We start from the raw sequence: 24826 nt of genomic DNA, 5'->3' as shown, positions 1-24826 counted from the left end.
CAAGAACCCATTATTTGGACATAGATATGTGGAAAATGACATAAAATATAGTTCATATCTGTTTAGATAAACTGAATGGATAGTGCTTTGATAAGGTCACTGATTGGGGACAATTAGCATCATCTTTGCAGAGTGCTTGGTACAGTGAGAGACTTAGCCTGGAGAGAATCTCTGTTAAGGAGGTTAGGAGTGGTCTGAGGAGCTGGTCTGAAGGGAAAGGCAGCCTTTGAGGAAGGCTTAGGCCAGAGAAGAGAGCACTTAAACTATTTATATGCCAATCTGGGGACCAGTTGTGGTTATTTCATTACTACCTGTAACAGTTTTTGGAACCATGGCAATACAACTGTAATACAAGGGTGTTGGAGAGGATGGGGCAGTTACAAAGGAGTAACTGAGTATAACTGGGAATGGGCTGGAGTTCAGAGGTTCGGCACACCGGAGTACAGAGTGCACAGCTGGAGGGTAATAGAAGCAAATCTGCCATGGTCACGAGCAGTAGTGGAGAAGAAGCTGTTGAAGCAGTTCAGCTGCTGCAGGACTGAGCTGCTGTTATGATGTAGTTGTGAAAAAGGCAAATGGTGGCAGTGCTTTGGGAGAGAATTCCTGTTTTGGAGAAGTGTTGATGTCATTGGACACGACATGTGAGGCATCATCTGAAGTAGTGTGTTGGGGAGAAATAAATTCACTGGGGTAGAGAAAAGCCATTAGGAAGACTGAGGGTGCAGACTGTAACTTTGGTTTATGAGGAGAGTACATCCCTGTGGTTACTTCAGGGAGAGAGGAAAAACTGGCTGGAAAAGAGCAGCACTGACATGAGAAAAATACAGGTCTAAACTGATCAAAGATAAATGCAGACTGAAAATGGGAAGAGGAATGAGGAATGTCAAGAAGTGCAGGAAGACCTCGGAGAAACTCTTTAAGTCACGGATGCAAGGAGGCATGACTGCTTTTAGAGCACAAAGCATGTGAAAGGTGACACAAGCTCAGTGACATCAGGCAGCCCCTGGCTCCTCGTTCTGCTGTTGCTAATTGTATATATACCATGTTTAACCAGGCTTTGGTGCAGGGTTTCCAGGCTCTTAAAGAGAATGATTTGCTGTAGTAGATTGGTTGCCAAATACTAAGAAGCACATAGAGATACTATATACGTTTCAGGTACAGCAAGCAGTGGGATTTTTATTTGCAGGGTTTGCAGTTTCCTCCACCATAGCAGGAAGGGAGCAGATGGAAGGGGCAGAAACCTGCATTAACTGACATTGTCTCACCCACAGAGCCAGCCCAACCTCAATGAGGAAAAGTCCAAGAAGCTAAAGAGACGGCCACAGATGAAGCGCAGGTCGCAGGCAGAGGTGATGAAGGAGCGAGAGGACGAGTGTTTCAGCTGTGGGGACGGAGGGCAACTGGTTTCTTGTAAGAAGCCAGGCTGCCCCAAGGTGTACCATGCAGACTGCCTCAACCTGACCAAGAGACCTGCAGGTCAGTGCTCCTCATGGCTAGGCTTTGCTTGGGTCGTGGCATTGATTCAGTGTCCCTGGCCCTGCTCATCACCTTGCACTCACTTCACAGCATCTCAAAAGTTTAGAGAAATCTTTCTTACGTGGTCCATATGATACAGCCCTGGTTTTCACGCCAGTGTGACTGCAAAAATGTGAATTAGTTGCTCAAGGGGCAGCTGGTTCTTGCCTGAAAAAATTATACCTGTGAGCAGACCCCATCCTTGGGGCCTGGCAAAGCACAGTCCCAATGATAGTTGAGATCCTGGTTCCTTAAATTGGCTATTTTCCCAAAGTTGAAGCAATTGAGTGAGTTGAATGGTGTAAGGAAAAGCACTGGTGGAAACTAGGAGTCACAGAAGAATGTGCTAGATGTCTGAAGAGCCATGAGTTCATAGCAAAGAAACAGTATCAAAGCATATCCTAGTTTGTGGTGAAATGGGGGCAGAAATTTGAAATAAAAAGAAAAAAAATATTCCAAAAGTACTTCTGGTTGGGTACAGACAAAGAAATGGGCTCTGTGTATGAGTGATAAACCAGCTTTGAGTTCACTGATAGGTTACTAAAGGAGTTCGTGACCTTTAATGAGTGTTCAGGTTTAGCAGTGCTCAAAAAGTGACAAAGTCTGACCTGAGTCTTGGTAGGCCAGTTAGCCTGATGCCTGCCAGGCCAGGAGGATGCGAAAGCTGATAGAGCATCAAGTTCCTAAAGAATTAAATGATAAGAATATAAACAATACTAGATGACAAGTTTTTAGGTACAGTAACTCATCAACCCTAATTTAGGAGCTTTTGCTAAGATAATAAATTCGGTTAATACAAGCAACTGGGTTAAAATAATTTGTTTAGGGGGCTGTAAATCTGATTCAGTACTGAAAGCACTGTCATTAATTAGAAGCTCCATGTGCAGCTCTGTGCAGTGTTTCTGAACACATTGGAGGCAGGCTGAGAAACATGGAGCTGAGCGAGCTCTGGAAGTAACTGCCAGGAGAGTCACTGCAAAACAGGGAGCGAGAACTGGGTGTTCAGCATCTCTAGCTGTAACTTGGCATGAGGTGTAGAAGGGCTAGTAGAGTATTTTGTAGCTGACAGAAATTATGTTGTGTGTTAAGTCTGGGGGAGAATAAGGCATTTCTATGGAAGAGCTTGGGTTGTTCATTGAGCAAACGCTGTGAAACCCAATGGGAGTGCAGGTTATTCCTATGGAGTGTCAACAGTCCAGGTGAGGGAGCCCTGAGTATCACCTTCCTGTTTATTTTTGTGTGCTAAAACAGGGCTCTGTAACATCCTGGCAGGTTTTGCCATGCTTAAAAGTCCCCAGTAGAGGAGAATCCATCCTTTCTCTTGCTTTCCATTTGAAAAGTTTCTCCTAATAGCCTCATTTGAACAAAGAAATGTTTGCCAGCTCTCCAGTATCCAGTTTTTTACATACTGGAAGACTGTGATCTCCTTAGTCATTTTCCAGCTTAAACAAACACAGCCTCTCCTTGCAGCTCCTGTTTTACTGTTCTTGGTCTGCTCTGGACTGTGTCCCACTTGCCTACACATTTTTAGAGCTGGTGACTTGGTTTTTAGCAGCATCGCAGCCAAGGCTTTGCTAAGCCCAGCAGAAGAGAGTAACATGGTTTGTGTTTTACAGAAGAATTCTCAGGAAATGAGATTTGTTTTGCAAAAATAACTTAATGTTTGTGACATCTGTGATTTGCCCTTTCATCCTCGAGTCCTTATGCTGATTGCTTTTCACATACTTCATTTCTTCCTCCTGCAGTGCTGCTTTGCATTAGTCTTTATTTGATTGCTCTTTTCCTGGTGCAAGAGCATCTGTCCAGTTTAAATCCTGATCCTATCTAGCCATGTATCTGCAGTCCTTCACAGTCCTGTTGTTACCTACCTATTTCTGCAAGAGTCTTTGCTGTTCTGCTTCCAGAAATGTAAATTCAAATACAGACTAAAATAGATTCCTGCAGGCTGTCACTGGAAATGCCTCCTCAGTTTGCCAGGAGATCATTAATACCTGGGTTTTTGAGAGTAACTTTTCAGTCAGATGTAAGCATTTTACTCCTGGGCTGTGACTTTCATAGCCTGCTCCTTAGAGTATTGTGCAGGACATGAAAGGTTCAGCACTTTTTCTTGCAAATGTTTCCTCTGCCAGGGGCATTGCTGTGGAGTAATTGGAATTTCCTGCTTGTTTGCATGTTACTAATTGTGTGATCTTACTTCCAAGAGCTCCTGGCTGTCTCTGGAGAGGCCGATTATTCATTAGGCCTTTTATCCTGTCAAAGACCATTAAAGTGGTTTGATAGGATTTATCTTTCCTGCAGTATACTGGCAGCTTTTGATTTTACTTTTCCATCCTTACAAATGACCTCTATAATAATAGTCCCAGAGTCTCTCCAGTGGCCAAAGTGAGTGTTGAGAGTGGCTCTGTGGGATGTTGATGGTGTGTGGAGGGAGCAGTAACAGTCTGTGCTCCAGCACCATGAGCCTGGAAGGGGTAAACCATCTGTAGTGTTAAACATCCCTGCTCTGAAAAGTGCTGAAAAATTGGAAGAGGCATAGAAAAGCGATGTACCTATTTTGGGACTGAAACAGAAGCCTTGGACAGGCTTCAAAGGAGAGGAAGAACATGCTGCATGTTGTCTTCAGCCCTGGGGGAAAATCAGCATAAGAGGGGAGTGGAAAGCTGGTGTTGCACAAGTGCATTGAGAGATGCACACAGCTGCTCAGTGCCATGCTGCAGTCCTGCTCCCTTCCAGCCCCCCTGGAAAATGCTGGTAGCCAAAGCCACAGATGAATGGGCTTGGTTCAAGGGAGGCTGGGAAGTGCTCTGGCCAGGCTGGTGCTACAGCAGCCCTCCATCACTTGTGCTCTGAGCATTTGCCTATGTGAGGGCTGCTCCCTAGGAGCTGTGCTTCACTGCAGGGCAGGGAGGTGGGTGGGCATGGAGGAGCATGGGGGCAGGAGGTGTATTTAGAGAGGCAGCTACACTGGTCCTATGGGGAGAGGTCAGGAACTCGGCATCCTGTACCCTGGGTGCAAATGGTTTCACTGTTCCTTGTGTCTGTGAACTGGTGAGAAGCATTTGGTAGAGACAGCAGCAGCCTTGGCTGGGAAAGCAAGGGCTGAAGCAGTGAGGTCATCTACAAGTTTAAAAAGCAGCAGTCTCTGAAGTGTAATGTTGTTTTTTACCTCTGTGATGGTGTTGATAATGGTAGTGAAGGGATTCAGTGTGAACATGGAGATCCTTAGAGAAAAGCTCGGCTTTGTATTAAGAAGCAAGTTTAGTCTGGCTATACACAGAGATTAAGGAAGATGCCTTGGGTACAACAGAAACTTATTCCCTTGAGATCACTGCCCTCACTACTTCTTTCTGATAAACAGGAAGGGAGGTCATTGACACAGAATAACAAAGACTTAGATGAACCTGACACATCTATTTTAAAAAGTCCATTGGGTGTACTGTACAGATACCACTGTTGCTGGCTGTGGAAATCAGAGACACAGAACCAGGCAAGCTGGGCAGTGTCTACTCTTCTTTAGGCACCTGAATTGGTTAGTGTCATGCTGGAGCCAGATGGGCTTTTGGTCTTCAATGGCATGGCTTGTGTTTGTCAGGAGTATCTTGTTGCTTGTTGCTGCTGAAGATGCAGGTTCCCATTAACTGCCCATCAAACCTGGGAGCTATGGCAGAAACTGAGGAGGACATGTAGATATGTATGGGAGTATTACAGGGGTGTTTCCACTCTCCCTTAACTGCCTTTGCCTATGGTCTTGTCTCTTCCCATTGTGCCAGTCCTAAGGTATCTTTTTCTTTCTTCTGTGCTGCAGGAAAATGGGAGTGCCCGTGGCATCAGTGTGATGTGTGTAGTAAGGAAGCAGCTTCCTTTTGCGAGATGTGCCCCAGGTCCTTCTGCAAGCAGCACCGGGAAGGCATGCTCTTTATCTCCAAGCTGGATGGACGTTTAAGCTGCACAGAGCATGATCCCTGTGGTCCTAACCCTTTAGAGCCAGGAGAAATTCGTGAGTTTGTGCCTCCCATAGAAGACCTGACTAATGATGAGGAAACCCAGCCACCGGAGCAGCCACCTGCAGACACAGACCTGAGCATTCAGCCGCTGGACAGCCTCCCTCAGTCTGTGGCCCTCAGACTGCAGTCACCAGAAAAGCCCCCTGCTACCTTAGCGCTAAGGCTGCCATCATCAGACAAACCCCCCACCACCCTCGCCCTGAGGCTGCAGCCGTCAAACAAGCCCCCTACCACCCTGGCCCTCAAGCTGCCTCCACCTGACAAACCACCCGCTGCCCTGGCCCTGAGACTGCCACCATCAAATAAACCCCCCACCACCTTGTCACTGAGGCTGAAGCCATCCAACAAACCCCCCACCACCCTGTCACTCCGGCTGCAGCCTTCAGACAAACCTCCCACCACCCTGTCACTCCGCTTGCAGCCAGCTGACAAGCCCCAGGCTGCCCTGTCCCTAAGGCTGCAGTCAGAGAAGCAGCCCATCATCTTAGCACTGAAGCCTCAGCAGCCTGACAAACCTCCCACCAATGCGGTGCTCTGGCCTCTGGATGAGTCCTCCAGTGATGCCTCACAGCCTCATCTGTCCAGCACATCTCCAGGATCTCCTCAGTCATCAGATGAGGCGCTGGTTACTGCTGGTGCCCTGCAGCTCCAGCTGTCAGATGAGCCTCCTGCCACCCCTGGAGTTTTGACATTACCAGACAAGTCTCTCCTTGACACCAGGAGCCAGCAGCCAGAGCTGCTGGAGGAGTTCCCTGCTGAATGCCTGCATCCTCAACTGTCGGACAGACATCTTGCCACAGCAGGGACCCTGCAGTGCCAGCCGGTGGATGAGCCTCCTGTGGCTGAGCAGATTCAGCTGTTGGACGAAGCTTCTGCCCAGGGTCTGCAGACTCAGTCTGTGGAAAAGGCTCCCAGCTCTGTGGTGTCACAGGTGCCAGCATTGGAGATGGCTCCAGCTCCTGGAGTGCTGTGGCCTCTGCCCATTGAAAAAGTCCCTGGCTCTGTGGTCTCACGGATCCTGCCCATGGAGAAGGCTTCTGCATTGGTTGTTCCACGGCTCCTGCCTACAGAGGCTTCCTTCTCTGGGGTAGTGCGGGTCCCAGTCACAGAGAAGGCTCCGAGTTCTGAGGCATCCTGTCCCCTGCCTCCAGAGAAGGCTCCTGCCTTGGGTGTGTCACGGACCCTACCCACAGAGAAGGCTCCCAGCTTAGTGGCACCATGGCCCCTGCCTCCAGAGAAGGCCACTGGCTCCCGGTCACCTCACGTCCTGCCCATGGAGAAGGCTCTTGGCTTAGGGGCCCTGCGCATCCCACTCACACAGAAGGCACTCACCCCTGGGGTGCTGCGGCCGCTGCCTGCAGACAAGGCTGCCGAGACCGGGGCCCTGCGGGTCCTGCCTCCAGAGAAGGCTCTTGGCTCGGGGGTGGCTCGGCCTCAGCCCTTGGAGAGGTCTCTCACTCTTACAGCCCCGTGGCCCCAGGTGTCGGACAAGCTGGCTGCTGCCGTGGCCCCTCGACCTCAAGTCTTGGACAAGCCTCTGGCTGTGTCAGCTCCAAGGCTGCTGCTGTCAGAGAAGGCTCTGCGGCCCGTTGACCAGAATGCTCAGCTGAAGGAGAGAGGAGCCCCAGCAGTAGAGCTGAGTCCCCAGCAGAAGGAGAGGACTATGTTAGCTGGTGAGCAGATCTCTTGGTCCGCTGGGAAGGCAGTGCTGCATGTTGGACAGGTACCTTGGCCTACAGAGAAACTCCAGATGCATGAGCAAACCCACTGGCCCACTGCAAAAGCCCTGACGCCTGCAGAGCAGCCTCCCAGGACAGCAGAGAAGCTACCAGAGCCAACCCTTCAACCCAGCTGGGAAGTGGCCTCAGCCCCAGCAGAGCAAAACCCTTGGACATCAGAGAGATTATGTGTGTTTGAGCAGACCCCTCGGCCAGCCAGGGAAGCACCAGTGCCCCAGGAGCAGATGCAGTGGATTGTCACGAACGTTCAGACTATTGACCAGATTACTTGGCTTAGTGGAAAATCACAGACTCCTCGGGGGCAGGACCCTTTGCCTGAACAAAACACAGCGCTAGCCCGTAACCAGGATTCTGTCTGTCGTGAGTTGGCCAACTCAGAGCCAAAGTGAGGTTGGTGAATATGGGAGGCAGGTTTCAGTCTTTCAGTGTTTAGGGAGGGGGAATCATTATTTTGGTCTTCTGTTTTTATTCACTTCCCTGAGCCCAGCCCCTAACCCGTGCACATCCCATCCATATTCTCTCGTGACACGAGCAAGGACATTCTCTTAAGTCTGAGTGTGGCCCAGCCAAAGGAAGAGAGCATCTGTGACCTTTTCCTCTTCCTTTTACAAATGGTAAAGCTGAAATAAAGAGTCCACTCTGGGTAAAAATCTCCAGTTCCATTGAAATGGTCACATTACTGATGCAGTGTATTCAAGCTCCAAGTCTGATTCACAGGCAGGTTCCCAGGTACAGCCAGGGGCCTTGCTCTTCTTCCTGTATTGAGAGTCAGGCTGCCCTGAGAGCGGAGCTGTTTCAGGATCAGGCAGTGAGCAGTCGGGTGTATGCTCGTGCTAGATTCTGTAGCAACAGAGAAGGGGTTTATCCATCGTCTGCCCAGGTTTCTGTCCCTGCAGGGTGTTGCTTTGTGAGGTTTGTCCGTGTGTTCACCGGGACGTGTTGTGTGCATGGTTCACTGATGGACAGTTGTCATCTCCAGTGGAGCCGGGAGAGGAGCTCGCTGCACTCAGTGCAGTTTACTCCAGCAATAGACAGTATCCATTCAGGCGCCTTTGTACACAGCTGCACATGGCCACGCCTGAGCAACAGAGAATTTTAAGGAGGTCAGGGAAAAGAGAGACCTTGGAAGAAGACATCTGGCAGTTTCTTCATCCCTGTGTCTTAATCCTTAAACACAGGACACACGGAGTGTTTCCTGCACTTGAAAACATTGTGACCTGTAAAGCAGCAATAGCAGAGCAGGGCAGAGTGGGTTTCCCCAAGGTGCTAAGCACCACCACGGCAGGGTGGTGGTGCTCCCTTTCAGATTCCCATCCAGTCTCTTCTTGACTTGTGTTGTCGCCATGAGCCAGCAGACTGAGCAGTCTTTTCTCCCCTTACCCCAGACGCTTTCAGGACGTGTTCCCATCGTACCTGGTCTTCGCAGCAGCAGGACATGCTGCTGAGCTGCAAATGAAGCCTGTACTGTTCGCTACGCAGTGTGGAGGCAAGGGTGCTGTAGCTGTATCAAGACCCATCTCGACACCATCCCTTGGGTAGCTTCTGGTTTAACTCTTCTACAACCAAAGGAGACTTGAATTAACTGGACTGTGTTTGTGCGTGTGTGTGTGTGCGTGTGTGTGTCCTTCCAACTGAATAGTTCTCACACTGGAACACGGTGGGCTCCAGCAGCTGGCTGGCTTTCTTCTTTCCTCTTCTCCCTTTTCCAGTTAAGATGCTTAGTACCTGGTGGTCATCAGGCTGGTGTCCAGACTAGTCCTGCTGAAAGCTGTTCATTCATTCAAGCATTGAAGCAGAAGTTCACTTGGCCGTGGTACTCGTGGGACAAGCAGTAGAGTCCCAGGGACCTGCAGAGCGGCACCTTGCGACTTCCAGCACCCACACAGGCAGGAGGAGGACGGACTTGGCCTCCCTGGTGGCGCTGCTCGGGCTGGATGGGGCTGGTGTTGGGCCAAGGAAGCGCTGCTGACCAGCACACTCTCACAATGCGTTACCTCTGTGGCTTGCCTGAGCTCCGCCAATCCAGGCACCGCAGCTGCGGATCTCCGTGCCCACCACCAGACCCTTGTGCAGCTCCAGTGTATCCTTGTCCTTCCAGGCTGATCTGCGGGTCCCTCTGTGGAAGGAGGAGCACTAGCTCCAGGCTGACCCTCTCCCTCTGACATGGGAGCAGATCTTTGTTCCCACCTGGCTAGCAAGTGCCTGCTGCTCCCAGAGCAGATGGTCACGAGCTTTGTGGTTTACTATGAAGGGAGGCAGGCACTTGTGCCGAGACAAACCCAGATCCATTCTCCTTTCCTGATGTACGCACCCCAAGACGAATGTCCTGCTGTTAAAGCCCGGGTGTGCTGGGCATGAAAGGACATTACCAGTGCTGTGGTGCATCTCTTCTCCAGTCCAAATCATTTCAGATCCTTTGTAGAATAGCTGGTGACTTCAAACAGCTTTATGGCTTATGGAAACTTCCTGTTTGATGTTGGGTTTTTTTCCAGGAAGACTGGCAGGTCAGTTCCTGCTTGCTGCTGAAACTGGGGAAACGCAAGCAGCTTGCGTTCCTGTGTGACTCCTGCACAAAGGGAATCAGGACGACTCCTCAGAGAGAGAAGAGAAATCTAAGGGCATTCATTCATTTTTTTTAAACAAAATTTAAAAAGAAAAAAAAAAAGGCGCTGATGTTTGGTCTCTTCAGTATTTATCATGTGTGAGAAGGAAAATAAACCTCGACTTTTCCTTTATAGCCCTTCCCGTGAGCTGGACTTAGTCATGTAGATGGTGTCAGTAGGGTTACCTCCATGCCAGCCGCCCAGCCAGCTGTAGCTGTAACCAGAAGGGTGTCTGCACTGCTCTGTCCACCTCCGCTTCGCATTGTCACGTGTTCACCAGTTCCTTGTTCCATGAAAAATAATAAACTGTGAATATTTTTGGTGCAGGCTTTTTTAAATCTGTAAAATGGAGACGTTCTCTTCAGTGCAGGTTTGAAAAACTCCCTTCTGTCCGTGGTGTGCTCGCCCTGGGGTGAGGTTCGTGGCAGCAGCAGCCTTTCACGCAGCAGGCTCTTCCCCAAAAGCTTGTTCTGAACAGTGAATGTGGATTGAACCGTTGCATGGCATTTCAAACCCACAGCCTTATTGCTCACATCCCACTGTACCCCACCTCTCTTCTTGTCTCCTTTCTTGCATTTTCCATGTGCATCCAGGTTTTGGGCTTTTACTGCTTCTCGGCTACTGTCGGGAAGTTGATTTCAGCGTAGCTGGGAGGTTGCTCAGTAAAATTGGCATTTGGAAACATCATTGCAGGGGGAAGCCAGTGAGCTGCTTTACCTCCTCACCCTCCTTGGGCCTCTGGGCAATGCTCTGTCAGATCAGGAGGGCTTTTCAGGTGCACCCAGGGCTTGCAAGAGTAGTGGTGCTGTTAGGAATGGCTGGCTGTGCTGGGCCACCTCAGCAGGGCCTGACCAGACATGGAGATGGGTCCCAGCAGCCCAGCCCTGCCCTGCCTGCCTTCAGCAGCAGGGAGCAGGAGCCAAGCTACAGTTCTAGGCAAGAAAACCCCCACAAAGGAGATGTGGGCTTCTGCAGCACTTGAGGTGATTCATGCTGTTGGTGGCTCCTTGGAGGAGGAGAGGGCGATGTCTGTACTTGAAGTAGTTGGGTTCATTTGTGCACTTCGCTGCCTTCAGAGTTGAGCCAGTTTGAATCACGGGGTTTTAAGGCAGAAGAACACAGCAGATTAACACGTGCTCTGCAGACTGCTCCTGCAGGAGAGGAACTGCTGCAGCTCTGCTCCAGCTTCCCTGAGCCCTTGCCCTGGGCTAGGCCAGCTTTGCTACAGCTTCATGACCAAGGCCATGGTGGTTTTCTGCTGTGTTGGAGGGATCTGATTGATCACTTGGCCACTATCAGCGGTAATTGCACCCGAAGTGTGTGAGGTCACTCTTGTGTTGATTCATGGTTGTGGAGAGTTATGGAAGCAGAATCAAGGGTGTCATTATTTCTGCTCAGAGCTCTGTCCTCTTCCCTGCTGTCCCAGGAAGGCTCAAGGGAACTTCACAGGCTCTTGAGCTCATCCCTGCTTTAGGACTGGCTCCACTTTACCGGTTCTGAAGGAGATGAAGGGTTTGCTCTGCTGGTCAACATCCCTGCTGTCAGGATATAGCTTGACTGCCCCTGCTCCGAGCAGAGGGCTGGGGTCCCTGGCTGTGGCCTCCATCACACAGCAGGACCCACAGTAGTGGATTTCCACACTGGGCAGGAGAGTCCCAGCTAACATTGGAGATGGAGGAGGGCCTCTTGCCAGCCAGAGGTAAAGTGAATCTAGCAGAAAAGAGACCACTGTAAGGGATAGTCCCCTCGTGCACATCTTCAGATACCACCTAGTTCGTGGTAGCTTGCTTTATTGCTGTTCTCAAGTTAAAACTCCTTGTATTCAACAAAATAAACCTCACAAGAACCAGATTCACTTCAATGCACAAGGTATCTGGGTGGTACTGCGGGAGCAGGCACTAATTCAGGGTCAAACCCCCTGCAGGCAGAGGCTTTGCTTTCAAAGTGGCTGTGGTTGAAATTCCGGAGCTGGGATAGTTGGATCTGAAGGACAGTAACTGACTGAGGTGAAATGGTGTGGACTGAGGGTGCTAGAGGAGCTTCAGCTCAGTTTCACAGAATAAAAGGAAGAAAAAGCAGCTCTAATGCTGATGCTTCTCGGCAGAGGTTTAACGTGAACGTGCTGTGGATGTGCACTGCTCCTCCCTGACACCATAGCCAGTGTTGGGATAAGGCAGGGGGAGTTTGTGTGAGAAACCTCAGACCTTCAATGCTTTCCATTTATTTTTCATTTCAGCCTTAACTTCTGATTTTGCTTGGTGTTGGGAATAACCATAATTGTAACCTGCTTGTAATGTGCTTTGCCCTAAATTACTGATGAGGCTTTTCAGCCTTTGCCAGCCAGTGAGTGTTAAAGCAAAGTGGCAAACCCTGCAGCTGCTCTGAGAGTACAGAGGGGGCCTGGGCTTTGTGCTAACCCCTCCCCTGCGATAGTGGTAACGCTGGTGGCAGCATGTGCAGCCAAGGCCGTGCCTCCTGCAGCAGCACGGCCGGGCTGATGGGTGCTTGGAGCTCAGGATGTGGGATGCTGGAGCTTGGGGACCACGCCACCGCTTGTCTGGCTTCAGCAGGAGTCTCGCCTGGGGGTGGCAGTGTCCTCGCATAGCAGGAGCTGGGAAAAAGGCAAGATTCCTACTCCAGGTGGAAATCCCTGGGTGGGATTTTCCAAGTGGAAATTCCAGGGTGGAAGCCCCAATGGCACTGAATCTACCTCCTAGGGAAATCTGAGAAATGGGTGTTGCTATGTCCTATTTCAAGGTAAAGTTTTAATCAGTTTGCCCTTGGCGAAGCACTTGGGCTATTGTGGTGCTATTGTAAACCATGGGCAGCTCAGCGCAGTAGGGCTGAACTCGGCTTCAGGCCCACAGTGTGGAGGTTTCTTTACCAATCGAATCCCATCCCAATAGCTGGGGCTGGGCTTCAGTGTATGTGATAGAAACAGGATGAGTTGTGACTTGGTTCCTTCAATTCAGGATGGTTTTGAGACTCAAACCAGTGTGCCAGTGGACCCCGTGGGCAGAGGGAGCCAGTGGAGCCACGTGAAGCAAGGCAGGCATCCGCTAACTGCATGTTCTTTGTGTCTGTTTGGTACTGAGCTGGTTTCAGGTTTTTATTGGGTTTTGTTTCTTTTTTTCTTTCTGATGTTTCCAAGTTGTTGACTTCAAAGAACTGGGGTTTGTGGATTTTCTTTAGACACTGGGAACTTGCTATAAAGCAAAGCAGCAGCACCGGGAGGCTCAAGGTGGAGCACGGCTGGTGCTGAGGCTGGGAGGAGGTCAGATGTGTTGGCAGGGAGCAGCTCTCCCTGTGATGGGCAGAAGCTTTTCAGCAGCAGCTCTCCTGGCCCTCTTTAACCGTGGTGCCAGGTTCACCACCCCCCAGCCTGCTCCCCTCCAGACACCGATTGTGTCGGATACTGCGCCTGGCTTCATGTCCCCATCTGAGCTCCAGTGCCACGGGTGCTCACTGGGCTCCTGGCAGCCGGCTACGCTGGGGGCTTCCAGGGAAGAGGGATGTGGGGAGGGGTCACCTGTAGCAGCAGCACAAGTTGTGCTGAAGCCGTGAGCAGGTTTGCTTGGAGGAGTGGGGAGCCATGGTGTGAACAGCCCCACAGTGCGTTCCTCCCCTCTGAGGTGTGCTGCCCGTGGGGTGGCGGCGGGAGGGATTTCACGTGCAGGGTTCCATTTGGAGGGACGGGCAGTGGGCACTGAGGTGCCCAGCTTGAGGCAGGAGCCAGCCGTGGCTGGGACTTGTTGGTCGGTTCTAAGCAAGGATGCCAGAGCGGGTGAGACCTACGTATTTCCAGCATGTATCTTATTTTGGGAAGAGGGGAGAGTCTTGGACCATTGATTACTTTCATTTTGCTCCCCTTAGACTGGTGGCTGTGTATGTGAAACTTAAAATGAAAAGAGGGTTGCCCTGCCCAGGTGCTCCCAGAACATGTACTGTAATTCTTTGTATATAGAAGAAAAATTACTGTAAAGTAAAGTTTAACTTTACTCTCGATGTCTTCTTGTGGTTTGTCTTGGTGAATGGGGGGATGTGGGGGGAGCCCAGCAGGGATGGGAGAGCCCTGGCACTGCCTCAGACCACAATGCATTTATTTACATCGTACATCTCAAGAGAAGACGCTTAAATAAATCTGCAAAGAATCAGGCAGCATCTCCAAGAGAATAAGTTAACAGCCACGGCCGGGCCCCAGCAGTGACTTGAGGAAGCGGCTCCTGCAGTTCCAGGTGGCAGGAAGAGGGTCCCCCGGTGATGCCGGCTGCAGGTCCCAGCACCACAGCACAGCCTCTGCTGCTCAGAGCAGTCCGTGTGGCTGCTGCCACATTGCAGACAGACCCGTACAGCTAAAATACAGCAGGTAAAAAACCGGAGCCCAGCGCACACCAGGCGGCAGCAGTGGTTCCCTTCTGGCAGGAGGTGTCAGTGGTGGCAGCAGCTGTAGAAGTAGGAACTGCTCCTGTGGCCCAGGTCGACACCCTTGTCCTCTGGAAGAGAGCAGGGGCACAGGCTGCAGGCACGTCCACACCATGCGGGAGCCTGAAAGCTGCCAGACCTGATCAGGGAGCTGGCAGGTCTCAAAGGGAGGGGTTTGGTGCCCTGGCAGGGCTCATGGCCATGGCACAATGCGGGGATGGAGGCGTCACTGTGCTGAGCACGCCTGGACAGGCCTGGTGCAGAGCTGAGAGCTGCTCCCACAGCCCAGCAATGCTGACTGCCTGTTCACCAAAGGCCACTCACAGCTGTTAGGTGGACAGGCCGAACCTGGCCTGAGCAGGGATCTGGACACCACAATGGCACCCAAGCTCCATGGGACAACCCCCAGCATGGAGCCACAGTGGTGACAGGGAGGAGGAGGGCAAGGAAAGCCCCTGCCAGACCCACAGCACTAGTCCTTTGCCCCTTCCCCAGGGGCATGTGCACCCCCTCACATGGGAGAGGGTGCCCGGTGAGGGCTGGGTCCTGCCTGCTCACCTGTCATCACCTGGAAGGCGGTGAACTGGACGTAGTCCTCAGCCACCTTCTGGAACAGCTCATCTGTGGGCAGAGTGGGCAGGGTGGGTGCCAGCAGGATGGGTGCGGGCAGCCCCTGGCCAGGCAGAGCCTGGGGTTACAGCTGGCAGCAAGAGGCAACTCACCCACACTCTGTCCTGTCTTGCTGGAGGTCTCAAAAAGCTCGGCCTTGATCTCTGCAGCGAGGGCCCAGGTTAGCCCCTGCTGTAGGAGCAGAACATGGCCCCGCAGGCTCGGTTCCCCCCCAGAGTCACCCCTTGGGCACAGCGGCTGCTGTCGGGCTGGCAGGAACCCAGGGCAGGGCTCCATGCTCCTGTCCCCTTGTGCCCTCATCCCAGCTGGCTGCATGCCTGCCCGTGTCAGGACATGCCATGCCCAGGGAGCTCCCTGGGCCTCATCACGCAGGGAGCCCTGGCGCCAGGAGCCCCCGGATCTGCTGCGGATCCAGGGCAAGGGCAGAGTCCCTCGCACCCCACAGCCGGAGGCAGCAGCACCATTGCTCACCCACTGCCCAGCCACAGGCACTGCTGCCCCGCGCAGAGCCGCCCGTACCGTCAGCATAGTCCTGCACGTCGTGGAAGTCGACGCCGCGCTTCCTCCTGTCCTCCTCCAGCAGGTCGCTCTTGGTACCGCACAGGTAGATCCGGCAGCCCTGCGGCAGGCAGGCGGACGGGAGGGACGCGGCAGCGGCAACGCCACCGGCTCCCGGCCCCTCGGGGATCGGCCCCGGCCGTTACCTCCTCGCAGTTCTGCAGCTCGTTCACCCAGAACTTGGCGCGCTGGAAACTGCCGCTGTCGGTGAGATCTGGGGAGAGCGTCAGGAGCTGCCATCCCCTGCCGAGACCCCCAGCCCGGACCCCGGCAGCCACCAGCTCCTCTCGTCCCTCAGCACCGTGCCCTTACCGTAGCAGACGATGGCAGCCCGCGCCCCGCGGTAGTAGATGCGGCTCATGGCCTCGTACCGCTCCGAGCCGGCCGTGTCCTAGGGGTGACAGGGGAGCGATCAGCGGGGGGGGGGGGGGGGGGGGGGGGGGGGGGGGGGTGCTACGGGTCCCAGTGCCAGCGGAGCGGCACTAGCGGTGGCCCCGGGAGCTGCTCCCGGTGCCGGCACTGCCCGCGCTTACCCAGATCCCCAGGGTCACTGTCTGGTCCCCCACAGACATCACCTTGGCCACGAAGGCAGCCCCGATGGTCTGCAAGAGAAACAGGAGCGGTGGGGATCGGACCGGGGACAGCGGCCCGGGCGCACAGGGGAAGTGTCCCGGGGAGCGCGGCAGGACCCACGCGCGGCCGCGGCAGCCGCCACCCCGGGGACGCGCGGTGGGGACCCGCGGGGACGCGCTCGCGTGCCGGTGCCTCACGTTCTGGTAGGGCCCGGTCCGGAAGCGGCGGTGCGCGCACCGCTCCACCAGGCTGCTCTTGCCCACGCCCTCCTGCCCCAGCAGCACCACCTTGGCGTCCACCCGCCGCCCGCTCATCCTCGGGGCGGGGCCGGCACCGGGGCACGGCGGAAGCGGCGGGGCCGAGCTGGAAGTGGGGGGAGCAGGAAGTGCGCGGCGGAGGGGCCGGAAGTGCGCGACGGCGGCGGCGGCGGTGGGGCGGGCGCAGGGCCGCATGGCGGCCGCCCAGCAGGCGCGGTGCGGAGCGGGCGCGGCGGCGCGGCCCTGAGCGGCGGCCCATGGGGAAGTACTGCGGCAGCCTGAGCGTCCTCAAGGGGCCCTGGGACCAGGTGTTCGCCGCCTTCTGGCAGCGATACCCCAACCCCTACAGGTGCGCCGGGGACGGACCTCCACCGCCCCCCGGGGCTGCCCCTCGGCCCCTTCGCGGGGTCCCCCGTGCTGCGTCCCCTCTTCCCAAAGCTTTCTTTCCCCCTACGGAGCAGGGCTGCTGCCTGCACACCCCGTTTTCCTGTGGGATGCATGGCCTACACCAGGCGCAGTTGGTCCACCCTTAACACCGCAGCTCTTCTCCGCACCCTGCAGCGCCTGGTGGCTCCCAGGCAGCGGCATTCCTGGCTGGGAGCATGGGCTGATGTTTTCTTCCTCATATTAGCAAACATGTCCTGACCGAAGACATCGTGCACCGGGAGGTGACGCCGGACCACAAGCTGCTCTCCCGGCGGCTCCTCACCAAGACCAACCGGATGCCGCGCTGGGCAGAGCGCTTCTTCCCAGCCAACGTCGCCCACTCTGTCTACATCCTGGAGGACTCTATCGTGGACCCCAAGAACCGAACCATGACCACGTTCACCTGGAACATCAACCATGCGCGTCTCATGGTAGGTGACCACCGGTGGGGTGCAGCCTGGTGGCAGGCGCTGGGCAGTGCCCTCAGCCGCTTGTGTCTCATGCAGGTGGTGGAGGAGCGCTGTGTGTACCGGGTGAACCCTGAGAACAGCAACTGGACCGAGGTCAAGCGAGAAGCCTGGGTCTCTTCCAGCCTTTTTGGTGTCTCGCGGGCCATCCAGGTGAGTGCTGCCAGCTGCTTGAGCAGTGCTGGGTACACCCTCTTTGGAGAGGCCTTAAAGCTGCTGTTCCCCCACTCTACCCCTTCCTTGTGCTGTTTTCTCCACCCATTCCCCTCTTTTCCCCCATCCTTATAAATTCTGGGGGCACTCAGAACTATTACTGCAGGTGGGCATGAACCCACCAGATGTTTAGGACTGATCGATCTGGAGAAAAGCCCCAGGGCTATGTGTGACCAGGGAGCTAGGCCTGCAATTCACTGACATTGTTCTTGCAGGAGTTTGGTCTGGCCAGGTTCAAAAGCAACGTGACCAAGAGCACTAAGGGATTTGAATATGTGCTAGCAAGAATGCAAGGTGAGCACTCACAGGCAGGTTGGTGCTGACCAGAACGGGTCTCTGGGTGTTACAGATCACACTGGGAACACTCCATTCTAAGGGCAGGTTATGACTTGAACTAATCTGACAGTGAAATCCCCGTCCCTTGTGTTTGCCCCCATGTCTTGGCACAGCCTGCTCTGAGCAGAGCAGTGCTTGCAGGGCTGGGGTGCAGGCAGGAAGGGACATAACTGTGGCAGCAGTCACGTGGCTGCAGTTCCCCTTTGAGACGTGCCCTGACGCACGCAGGTCAGGAGCCCTGGGCTCATCTTCCCTCCCGCATGGGGAAGTCGCCGTGCCAGGGCCGGTCTAGCTTGCATCAGTCGGGGCAGGGCGGGAGCTGCTGGGGCTGGGTTAAAAACTTCCCCTATTACAGGAGAAGCTCCAGCCAATAAAACGCTGGTGGAGACAGCCAAGGAAGCGACCGAGAAAGCCAAGGAGACGGCTCTGGCTGCTACAGAGAAAGCCAAGGACCTGGCAAGCAAGGCAGCCACCAAGAAGAAACAGTACGTGTGAGGGGCCAGGCACGGGCTGCACCAGAACAGATAGGAGCCTCCTTAGGTTTTGTACTTTCAAACAAACTGTACCAGTCTGACAATCAGCTGCTGTTAGAACCTTTCTGAGATGTAATTATCATTAAAGAATCAACTCCCATCTCTGATTTGGCTGGGGCTGGCCTAGTTAGAGCAGAGCCTAGTGCTGCCTCCACTCTGGGGGTCCAGCTGCTGGGCTTACAGGCAAGACACAGGCAGTGGTTTCACCAAGTGCCTTTACTAGAATAGTGTGGGGTATGTACAAGAGAGGGTGGTTGGGGGGTGTGAAGGCAGGTTGCTTAATGCATTTGTTTCCCCATCCTGGCTCTCCAGGGATGGCAGAGCCCTCCCATAGCAGTGTCTGCTGGGGGCAGGGCTGCTTCACACCCCTGCCAGGAAGCCCCCAGCCCTCATGGTGGGGGAGTAGGAGGGTGTCCCTGGCACAGCCAGGACCTCTTCCAGCTGCTCTTAGAGCGCACTGCGCTGCACAGTGGGTGTCACAGTGCTGCACCAGCCCTGTGTGCCCAGCACCATGGCCAGTGCCACTTAGCAGCCACCTGTGGGGGCGAGACTGGGTGCCCCTTACCCGGGCAGCCATGAGAAGCCTGCATGTCCGGTGGCAGCAGGCAGGGGGGAGGCAGGCAGGCAGCACAGGGAAGGCAGCAGGTGCCGTCAGGATGCAGGGATGCAGGGGCTGGAGTAGCTGTGGTCCCTCCCAGAGCCAAAGCTGGGCAGCAGGTCCCCGCTGAACGCCATGCCTTCCACCTCTATCTCAACATCCTCTGGGTACCAGGGGAGGCCAGGTCAGGCTCCCAATGGCCTTCCCTTCCTTACCCACGCTCACTTCTCTCACTCACCTTCCTCGGATGCCTCAGAGAGCTGTGACGAGTCCAGACTGTCAGCCCGTGCCCGTTCCCCACCAGTGGGTGAGAGCAACCATTCCAGCCGCTGCTGCAGGTTCCGCTGCCGGTTCCGCAGCCGGTCTTTGGCCTTCCGTGCCCTGAGCTCCTGCTCCTCCAGCCTCTGCAGGAGTCAGTGAGCCGTGAGCACTGTTCAGAGCTGGGCAGCCCTGTCACCACTCAGGGTCCTCCAGCCGGGGCCCAGGTACAGGGCCCTGAGCAGCACCATGGCCATCCCGCTCACCTGAATGTGAAGCCGGGCTCGGTGGAGGAGGCTCAGTGTGGTGGGACGGGTCGGCCCTGCTCCCGCTGGCACCTGCTGCTTCAGCCGCTCCAGGCAGCACCGGAGCTGTGCTCGCCTGCGGCCGGGGTGGACGATGATGCGCTGGTCACCCCCAGCAAGGGAAGCACGGACACGTCCGCCCAGTGCCCCGCCACCGCGCCCCCACGCCGCGGTACCTGTGCTTCTCCAGCGCGTTGTGCACCGCCCTGCAGGACAACCCGCGGGGTCAGTCCCGGCTCCACCGGCCGCCAACCTCCCCTCGTCCCTCCCGTCCCCGGCGCTCACCTGGCGCTGCCCACGGCGCGGCGGGACCGCGCGGGGCAGAGCGAGGCGTACCCGTGCTCGGCCTCGGCCGGCCCCGGCGGGGAGCGCGCTCCGGCCGCGGCGCGCTCCCGCCGCTCCAGGAACTCGGCTGCCTGCAGCAGCACCTGGATGCTCGTGGCCGCCGGCTCCATGGCGGGGGGGGAGCGGGCGCGGCGCCACGAGACGAGCGCTCATTGGCTGCTGGCCGCCCCGCGGAGCTGACGTCAGCCCGGCGGGGAAACAAATTCGGGCGGGAAAGCGGGTCCTTCAAATTTGAATCGGCGGGAGGGGCGGTGCGAGACCACGCCCCCTGAGGGGAGGCCACGCCCCTATCACCAGACCACGCCCCCTACCGCCAGGCCACGCCTCCGAGGGTGCGTCCGCTCCCGCCCGGGTCCGGGGGCGCGGGTTGCCGGTGCGCGGTCACGCGTTATTGTTCACATGGGCCAGGCGGGGAGCGCGCGCCCCCGTGTGCGCCCCCCTGACCCTCCCAGCCCACTCGGGGCACACCCGGCTCCCTGCCACCCCCCCCGGCACCTACAGGTGTCCCCAGGCCGGCTGCACCCCCCCCACCCCATCGGGAACGGCCGCGTTCCAGCACCCATCCGGCGGTTTATCTCTTTATTAAACCCATCAGGCAGAGGCGGTGGGGAGGGGATGGGAGCGGCCGCACCCGTGGGCGAGGGCCGGCCTCCGGCCCGGACCCGGGGCACCCGCTGTCATGTGAGGGCTGTTTGCACCGTCTCAGGCCTGGCCCCGGGGAGGGGGGAGGCTCTGCCCCGAGCCCAGAGGCAGCCAAAGTTCACCTGCAAGAAAAAAACCACCACCACGAAGCACGTTTCCAGCTGGGGCAGGCGCCTGGCGGCGGCCACGGAGCACGAGGTGAGGCGGGCCTGCGCCCACCCCTGGCTGGGTGTCACTGCCGTGCACGGGGGTCCTGCCGCCATGCCCTCCAGGCAGCTGTGGGGTCACGCTGCTGCCCAGCAGCCCCAGAGCAGCTCTTTCTCCCGTCTGCGTCGTCCTGCGGATGCAGATCTGGTCGGGGGGTCTCACCGGCTCCGGGCCGCAGGCACGAGGTGCACAGTGTAGCAGTGCATGCACACGCGCACGGGTTTGGGCTGGCCATAGTGTGGCAGTGCAGCAGTGTGCGGTGAGCAGCGGGCACAGAAGATCTGCAGGGAGAGAGCCAGAGTGAGGCTGAGCAGAGCTGGGCACCCGTGGGACCCTGTGCCCCAGCCCCGCTCCCTCCCACCTTCCCGCAGCTGCGGCAGTGGTGCCGGCGGCGCAGCAGGGTGAAGGGCGAGCGGCAGGCAGAGCACTGGCTGCACATGCTGTCCGGTACCCACTCAGGCCGGCGGTGGGTGCCTGCGGGGAAAACACACCTGTGAAACCCCCGATCCCAGCCCCTGTCACTGCCCCAGGATCACTCCCAGCTCCCTTTGTTGGACCCACACTCCCAAGCGTTCTGAAGCTGGCCCCCAGCAGGACACAGCAACTGTCCCTGTGTGCCCAGACTGCCCAGGGCAGCTGCACCCCCCGCCATGCAGGATGGGGCAGGATCAAGCCTAGCCTCAGACCCTGCCCCACAGCCATGAACTCCGTGCAGCCCTCACCTGCCCTCTGGAGCCCAGCAGCTTCCATGGGGCTGGAGCACAGGGGACAGTCAGCCACGTGAGGCACATCTGCTGCACACAGGTCATTGTCCTCTTTCTCTGCAGGGAAAAGGGTTATGGTGGTCCAGCCAAAACAGGGCTGGTCACTGTGGCTGCAGCATCCCCATGCCCAGGGCTGCAGCCTGGTCTTAACCAGGGATGGGCTATGGGCAGGGCAGAGAGGAGCCGCCACTGTCCCTCCTGTCCCTGGGGTTACTCACGGCTGGCACTTGGCTCTTCCGAGGGCTCTGCCTGCGAGGCCACAATCTTGAAGACTGTTTTCAAGATGCTCCGCAGGTCACTGGCAAAGTTGGTCTGGAGCTGATCGGCCACCCCTGCACCAGGAGAGGGGGTCAGGGTGCTGGGAGTGGGCTCTGGGTGAGGGGCTTGGCTTGGAGGTCACTCACCTGAGATGCAGACGAAGAGGGTGTGCAGCATGTCCTTGGTGCTGCTGTAGCGGGAGCGCAGCTCTGAGCAGTGGGCACCGGGGCTGGCACTGAGCCCCGTCCCTAGGGGCTGGGGGCTGCACAGGAGGGCGGTTATGAATACCCAAGGGGTGGCATGAAAAGTCCCTGTCTCAGAGGGCAGGGATCGGCCACCTTGGCCCTGCTCCCTCCCACAACGCACCCCCACCACCAGTCAGTGCCCGGGTTGTCCACTGCACCAGGGGGTTCCAGCCGTGTTGTGCAGGCAGGGGGTGATGGGGTGGCACTTGGGACATCCAGGAGACCCCAGGGAGCAGGGGGGTCTGCGTGGGGCACAGCTGCCCCCCAAGCTGGGGGGGTGGCCGGACTGCAGGGATCTTCCTGCTCAGCTGTGCAAAGGCTCCTCTCCAGCAGGCAGAGCTCCTCCACCGACAACACCCGCAGCAGGTCCCTGTGGTGAGGGGATGGCATTAGCCCCATGTCACTGCCCCACTGCTGCCCCTCATCACACCCCACCATGTACCTGATCTTCTTCAGGAGGTTATAGAAGGGGCTGAAGACCCGAGACATCTGTTCAGGGCTCCGCTCCAAGCTGAGGGGACCATCAGGGTAGATGAGGAGGCCACTGCAAGGGGACAGAGCCCAGCTCACATCAAGGGTTTGCCCAGGATCCCAACTTCCATGGGAAAGAAGGGACCAGTATAGGGCAGGGAGCACCTAATACCTCCTTCTCCAGGGCGCTGTACCCACCTGATAATGGCCAGGCGAGGGATGGTGAACATCAGCAGTGGTTCGTAGCCATCAATCATCTCCTGGGTCAGATAACCCAGGTGTAGGGCTCTGGGGGGGGGTTACACACTTACAGTGGGGCTGAGCCCAAGGATACAGACCCATTCCCAGGGCTGGGGTCCCTACCACGCCTGCCTGGCTCCGGGTGCCCCTCACCTCTCCACTGTCTCACAGAAGAGCACAATGATCTCTTGCTGCCTGTAGATTTCGTCGGGAGACTTCACCACCACCAGTGAGGACACATAACTGGAGAGATGGGGGGACCGTGAGGCTCCTCCAGCCCCAGCACAGCCCCCCCCTCCTCAGCATCCCAACCCTGGCCCCCACCTCAACTCAAACTCTGCGAAGAGCCGGTCGAACTGCACGAGCACAGCGCGGACGGGCTCCGGGTAGGAGCCTGGCTGGCTCAGGCTCTGCTCCCGCAGCACAGTCCGCACCAGCTCCAGGCTGCACAGCAGGTTCCTGGCCTGGGGCCGCAGGTGAGCTCCATCTGCCTCCTCCACCTCCAGAAAGGTCCCAGCCAGGAGACACTGCTGGGACCAGGGGCTGTCAGAAGCCAGTGCCTGGGGCAGCACAGTCCCTGCACCCAGGGTCTGCCCCTGGTGGGGTGCCCCGTTCAGCCTGGGGGAGCTGGACCCCATCACCTGCCCCAGGACAGCATCTCCGCACTCACCTCAGCAGCAAAGAGCATGTGGTTCCCCAAGTTGTCCACCAAGAGCTCCTCAGGGAACTTGACCAGGTAGTCACGGCTGTGCCGCTGCGTGGGGATGCACTCCTCCATGATCTGCTCCAGCACGGACAGCAGGTGAGCCTGGGGAGAGCAGGGATGTCACCTGCAGCCAACCATAGGGCCCAGGGTCACAGCGCGGCATGGGCTGCCCCATACCTGGCTGAGGTGGAGCTGATTGAGGAGCACCAGGTATTGCTGCGGGTCCAGCTCCGCATCCAGCCCGTTGATCTCAGCCACCACCCGTGTTACCCTCTCATCGGCAAAGAAGAACTGGGAGAGCAGGCGGGGGTCGGAGCGCTAAAGGGGGAGCAGAAAGGTGATAGTGGGAGCATCCCGCAGCTGCGGGTGCTGAGCCAGCACCCATGCTCCCACACTGGGGGGGGGTTGTCCCCGTGGGGCAGCCTCAGGATCACTCGGGCAGGTACACGGGGCCCCGACAGCAGCTCCGGCTGCGCCGATCTGGACCGGGGCCCTGGCCCAGCCCTCTCGGGGAGCGCCGCGGTCCCCACCCACCTGTACCTCAGTTTCCCCAGGGCAGAGCAGGATGAACAAGCTCGGCCGCATCCCGGCAGCGTGGGCACGGATCCGAGCGCGGCTGTAAACACCGGCTCGGGTGAAAGGTCCGCGGGGAGCCCGCTGGAGACCGGGCAGGCCGGAGGGGCGCTCCTCGCCCCATCGCTCCCACAGACCCCCGAGGGACCGCAGGGATGGACGGGACAGGGGGAAATCTCCTTGCCCTGGGAACGGGCGGTGCCGGGACGGGCGCTGAGCTTCCCGGTCCTGCCCGCTGCCGCCCGCACCTCCCGCCGTACCTCCAGCCCCGGGCTGGGCACCGCTGGGTCCTCCCGCTGCGCTTCAGGGGGGTCCCAGCAGCCGCCTCTCCCCTCCCGCCCCCCTTCCCAGCGCCCGGTGCCGGCGGAGCCCCCCGGGCAGCCCCGACTGGCGGCGGTCGGGCCGGGCACGACCCCCCCGTGCTCACCTTGGGCCGGCGGAGCCAGCGGCGGAGGGCGGCGGGCAGCATGGCGCGCTCCGCAGCTCCTGCCGCCGCCCGGCTCCCCGCGCCCGCCGCTCGCCGACGGGGCGGGCCGGCACCTGGCACCGCCCGGGGGCGGACCGCGGAGGTGTCCGCCCGGCACCGGGACGCGCCGGCGGAGCGGCCCCCACCGCTCCCCGTCCTGTCCGCTGCGGACCCCGGGGCTTTCCCGGCGCTCGACGGGCCGGTTCCCCAGTGCGGCGGGCAGGGTTCTCCTGCCGGCTGCTCCCGGCTCGGTTGCTGGCTCCGATTCCCAAGTGCTACCCTCGCGCTCCAGGGTCTCCTCAGTTTCCTCCCGGTTCCCCTGTTCCCTGGGCCCCCGAGCCCAACCTCTCAGAGACCGGGACACCCCAGAGATGCGGCCCCGCAGCCCCGAGCATCCCCAGGCTGCTGGGGTCACCCGCAGGTATCCGCCTCCTCTCTGCTGCTTGTCTATGTAGGGAGGGGGTGCCAAGCA

At 57.4% G+C, this 24826-nt stretch overlaps 5 protein-coding genes across 10 annotated transcripts in view; 2 read left to right on the top strand and 3 right to left on the bottom strand.

The window, feature by feature from the left end:
• NSD1 (nuclear receptor binding SET domain protein 1) overlaps positions 1–13866 on the top strand; it is a 62080-nt gene extending 48214 nt beyond the window's left edge. For 2 of the 3 annotated variants that reach the window (XM_034066888.1, XM_034066890.1), the window contains 2 exons: positions 1272–1476; positions 5321–13866. In XM_034066888.1, coding sequence (XP_033922779.1) covers positions 1272–1476; positions 5321–7647 — 2532 coding nt within the window. In that variant the 3' untranslated portion in view covers positions 7648–13866. The remainder of the gene's footprint in view (positions 1–1271; positions 1477–5320) is intronic. The other variant, XM_034066889.1, reaches the window with a different exon arrangement.
• Positions 13867–13944: 78 nt separating this feature from the next.
• Positions 13945–16399, bottom strand: RAB24 (RAB24, member RAS oncogene family). Its single transcript, XM_034066891.1, has 8 exons — positions 16242–16399; positions 16005–16073; positions 15784–15862; positions 15618–15685; positions 15433–15532; positions 15006–15056; positions 14842–14904; positions 13945–14354 (listed from the first exon to the last, which is right to left on the bottom strand). The coding sequence occupies exons 1-8, from the start codon at positions 16356–16358 to the stop codon at positions 14290–14292; spliced, it is 612 nt and encodes a 203-aa protein (XP_033922782.1). The 5' UTR covers positions 16359–16399; the 3' UTR covers positions 13945–14289.
• Positions 16400–16436: 37 nt separating this feature from the next.
• On the top strand, positions 16437–18383 carry PRELID1 (PRELI domain containing 1). Its single transcript, XM_031047373.2, has 5 exons — positions 16437–16650; positions 16933–17158; positions 17234–17347; positions 17623–17701; positions 18099–18383. Exons 1-5 carry the CDS (start codon positions 16559–16561, stop codon positions 18236–18238), a joined length of 651 nt encoding a protein of 216 aa, XP_030903233.2. The 5' UTR covers positions 16437–16558; the 3' UTR covers positions 18239–18383.
• Positions 18384–18477: 94 nt separating this feature from the next.
• MXD3 (MAX dimerization protein 3) lies at positions 18478–19892 on the bottom strand. The gene is made up of 5 exons (XM_034066834.1): positions 19723–19892; positions 19614–19643; positions 19399–19513; positions 19113–19278; positions 18478–19037 (listed from the first exon to the last, which is right to left on the bottom strand). Exons 1-5 carry the CDS (start codon positions 19890–19892, stop codon positions 18928–18930), a joined length of 591 nt encoding a protein of 196 aa, XP_033922725.1. The 3' UTR covers positions 18478–18927.
• Positions 19893–20347: 455 nt separating this feature from the next.
• On the bottom strand, positions 20348–24402 carry LOC101868925 (lateral signaling target protein 2 homolog). 4 transcript variants are annotated; one of them, XM_034067234.1, is made up of 13 exons: positions 24316–24402; positions 23493–23633; positions 23280–23417; positions 22934–23139; positions 22763–22852; positions 22568–22657; positions 22341–22442; positions 22020–22268; positions 21800–21915; positions 21614–21727; positions 21354–21452; positions 20993–21105; positions 20348–20912 (listed from the first exon to the last, which is right to left on the bottom strand). In XM_034067234.1, exons 1-13 carry the CDS (start codon positions 24355–24357, stop codon positions 20790–20792), a joined length of 1623 nt encoding a protein of 540 aa, XP_033923125.1. In that variant the 5' UTR covers positions 24358–24402; the 3' UTR covers positions 20348–20789. The 4 variants fall into 4 exon arrangements, with proteins under 4 accessions (XP_033923125.1, XP_033923122.1, XP_033923124.1 ...); XM_034067231.1 differs by lacking the exon at positions 24316–24402 and adding an exon at positions 23850–24197; XM_034067233.1 differs by lacking the exon at positions 24316–24402 and adding an exon at positions 23856–24197.
• Between the last annotated feature and the right edge of the window lie 424 nt (positions 24403–24826).

This window comes from Melopsittacus undulatus, chromosome 10, assembly GCF_012275295.1.
Source record: "Melopsittacus undulatus isolate bMelUnd1 chromosome 10, bMelUnd1.mat.Z, whole genome shotgun sequence".
NCBI lineage: Eukaryota > Metazoa > Chordata > Aves > Psittaciformes > Psittaculidae > Melopsittacus > Melopsittacus undulatus.
The sequence above is the reverse complement of the archived record's forward strand: the minus strand, read 5'-3'. Positions and strand labels throughout refer to the sequence as shown.

Bases quoted from the DNA above. Each gene is read 5' to 3' on its own strand.
- RAB24 (XM_034066891.1), bottom strand. From the start codon at position 16,358: ATGAGCGGGCGGCGGGTGGACGCCAAGGTGGTGCTGCTGGGGCAGGAG. The intron at 16,074-16,241 runs GTGAGGCACCGG...TTTCTCTTGCAG, and splicing joins GGACCGGGCCCTACCAGAAC to ACCATCGGGGCTGCCTTCGT. The intron at 15,533-15,617 runs GTAACGGCCGGG...TGCCTGCCGCAG, and splicing joins AGCTGCAGAACTGCGAGGAG to GGCTGCCGGATCTACCTGTG.
- LOC101868925 (XM_034067231.1), bottom strand. From the start codon at position 23,900: ATGCGGCCGAGCTTGTTCATCCTGCTCTGCCCTGGGGAAACTGAGGTA. The intron at 23,418-23,492 runs GTATGGGGCAGC...TGCTCTCCCCAG, and splicing joins ATCAGCTCCACCTCAGCCAG to GCTCACCTGCTGTCCGTGCT. The intron at 21,106-21,353 runs GTGAGGGCTGCA...TTTTCCCCGCAG, and splicing joins TGCTGGGCTCCAGAGGGCAG to GCACCCACCGCCGGCCTGAG.
- PRELID1 (XM_031047373.2), top strand. From the start codon at position 16,559: ATGGGGAAGTACTGCGGCAGCCTGAGCGTCCTCAAGGGGCCCTGGGAC. The intron at 17,159-17,233 runs GTAGGTGACCAC...TGTCTCATGCAG, and splicing joins TCAACCATGCGCGTCTCATG to GTGGTGGAGGAGCGCTGTGT. The intron at 17,348-17,622 runs GTGAGTGCTGCC...TTGTTCTTGCAG, and splicing joins GTGTCTCGCGGGCCATCCAG to GAGTTTGGTCTGGCCAGGTT.
- MXD3 (XM_034066834.1), bottom strand. From the start codon at position 19,892: ATGGAGCCGGCGGCCACGAGCATCCAGGTGCTGCTGCAGGCAGCCGAG. The intron at 19,644-19,722 runs GTGAGCGCCGGG...GTTGTCCTGCAG, and splicing joins CGCGCCGTGGGCAGCGCCAG to GGCGGTGCACAACGCGCTGG. The intron at 19,038-19,112 runs GTGAGTGAGAGA...CCTGGTACCCAG, and splicing joins CTCTGAGGCATCCGAGGAAG to AGGATGTTGAGATAGAGGTG.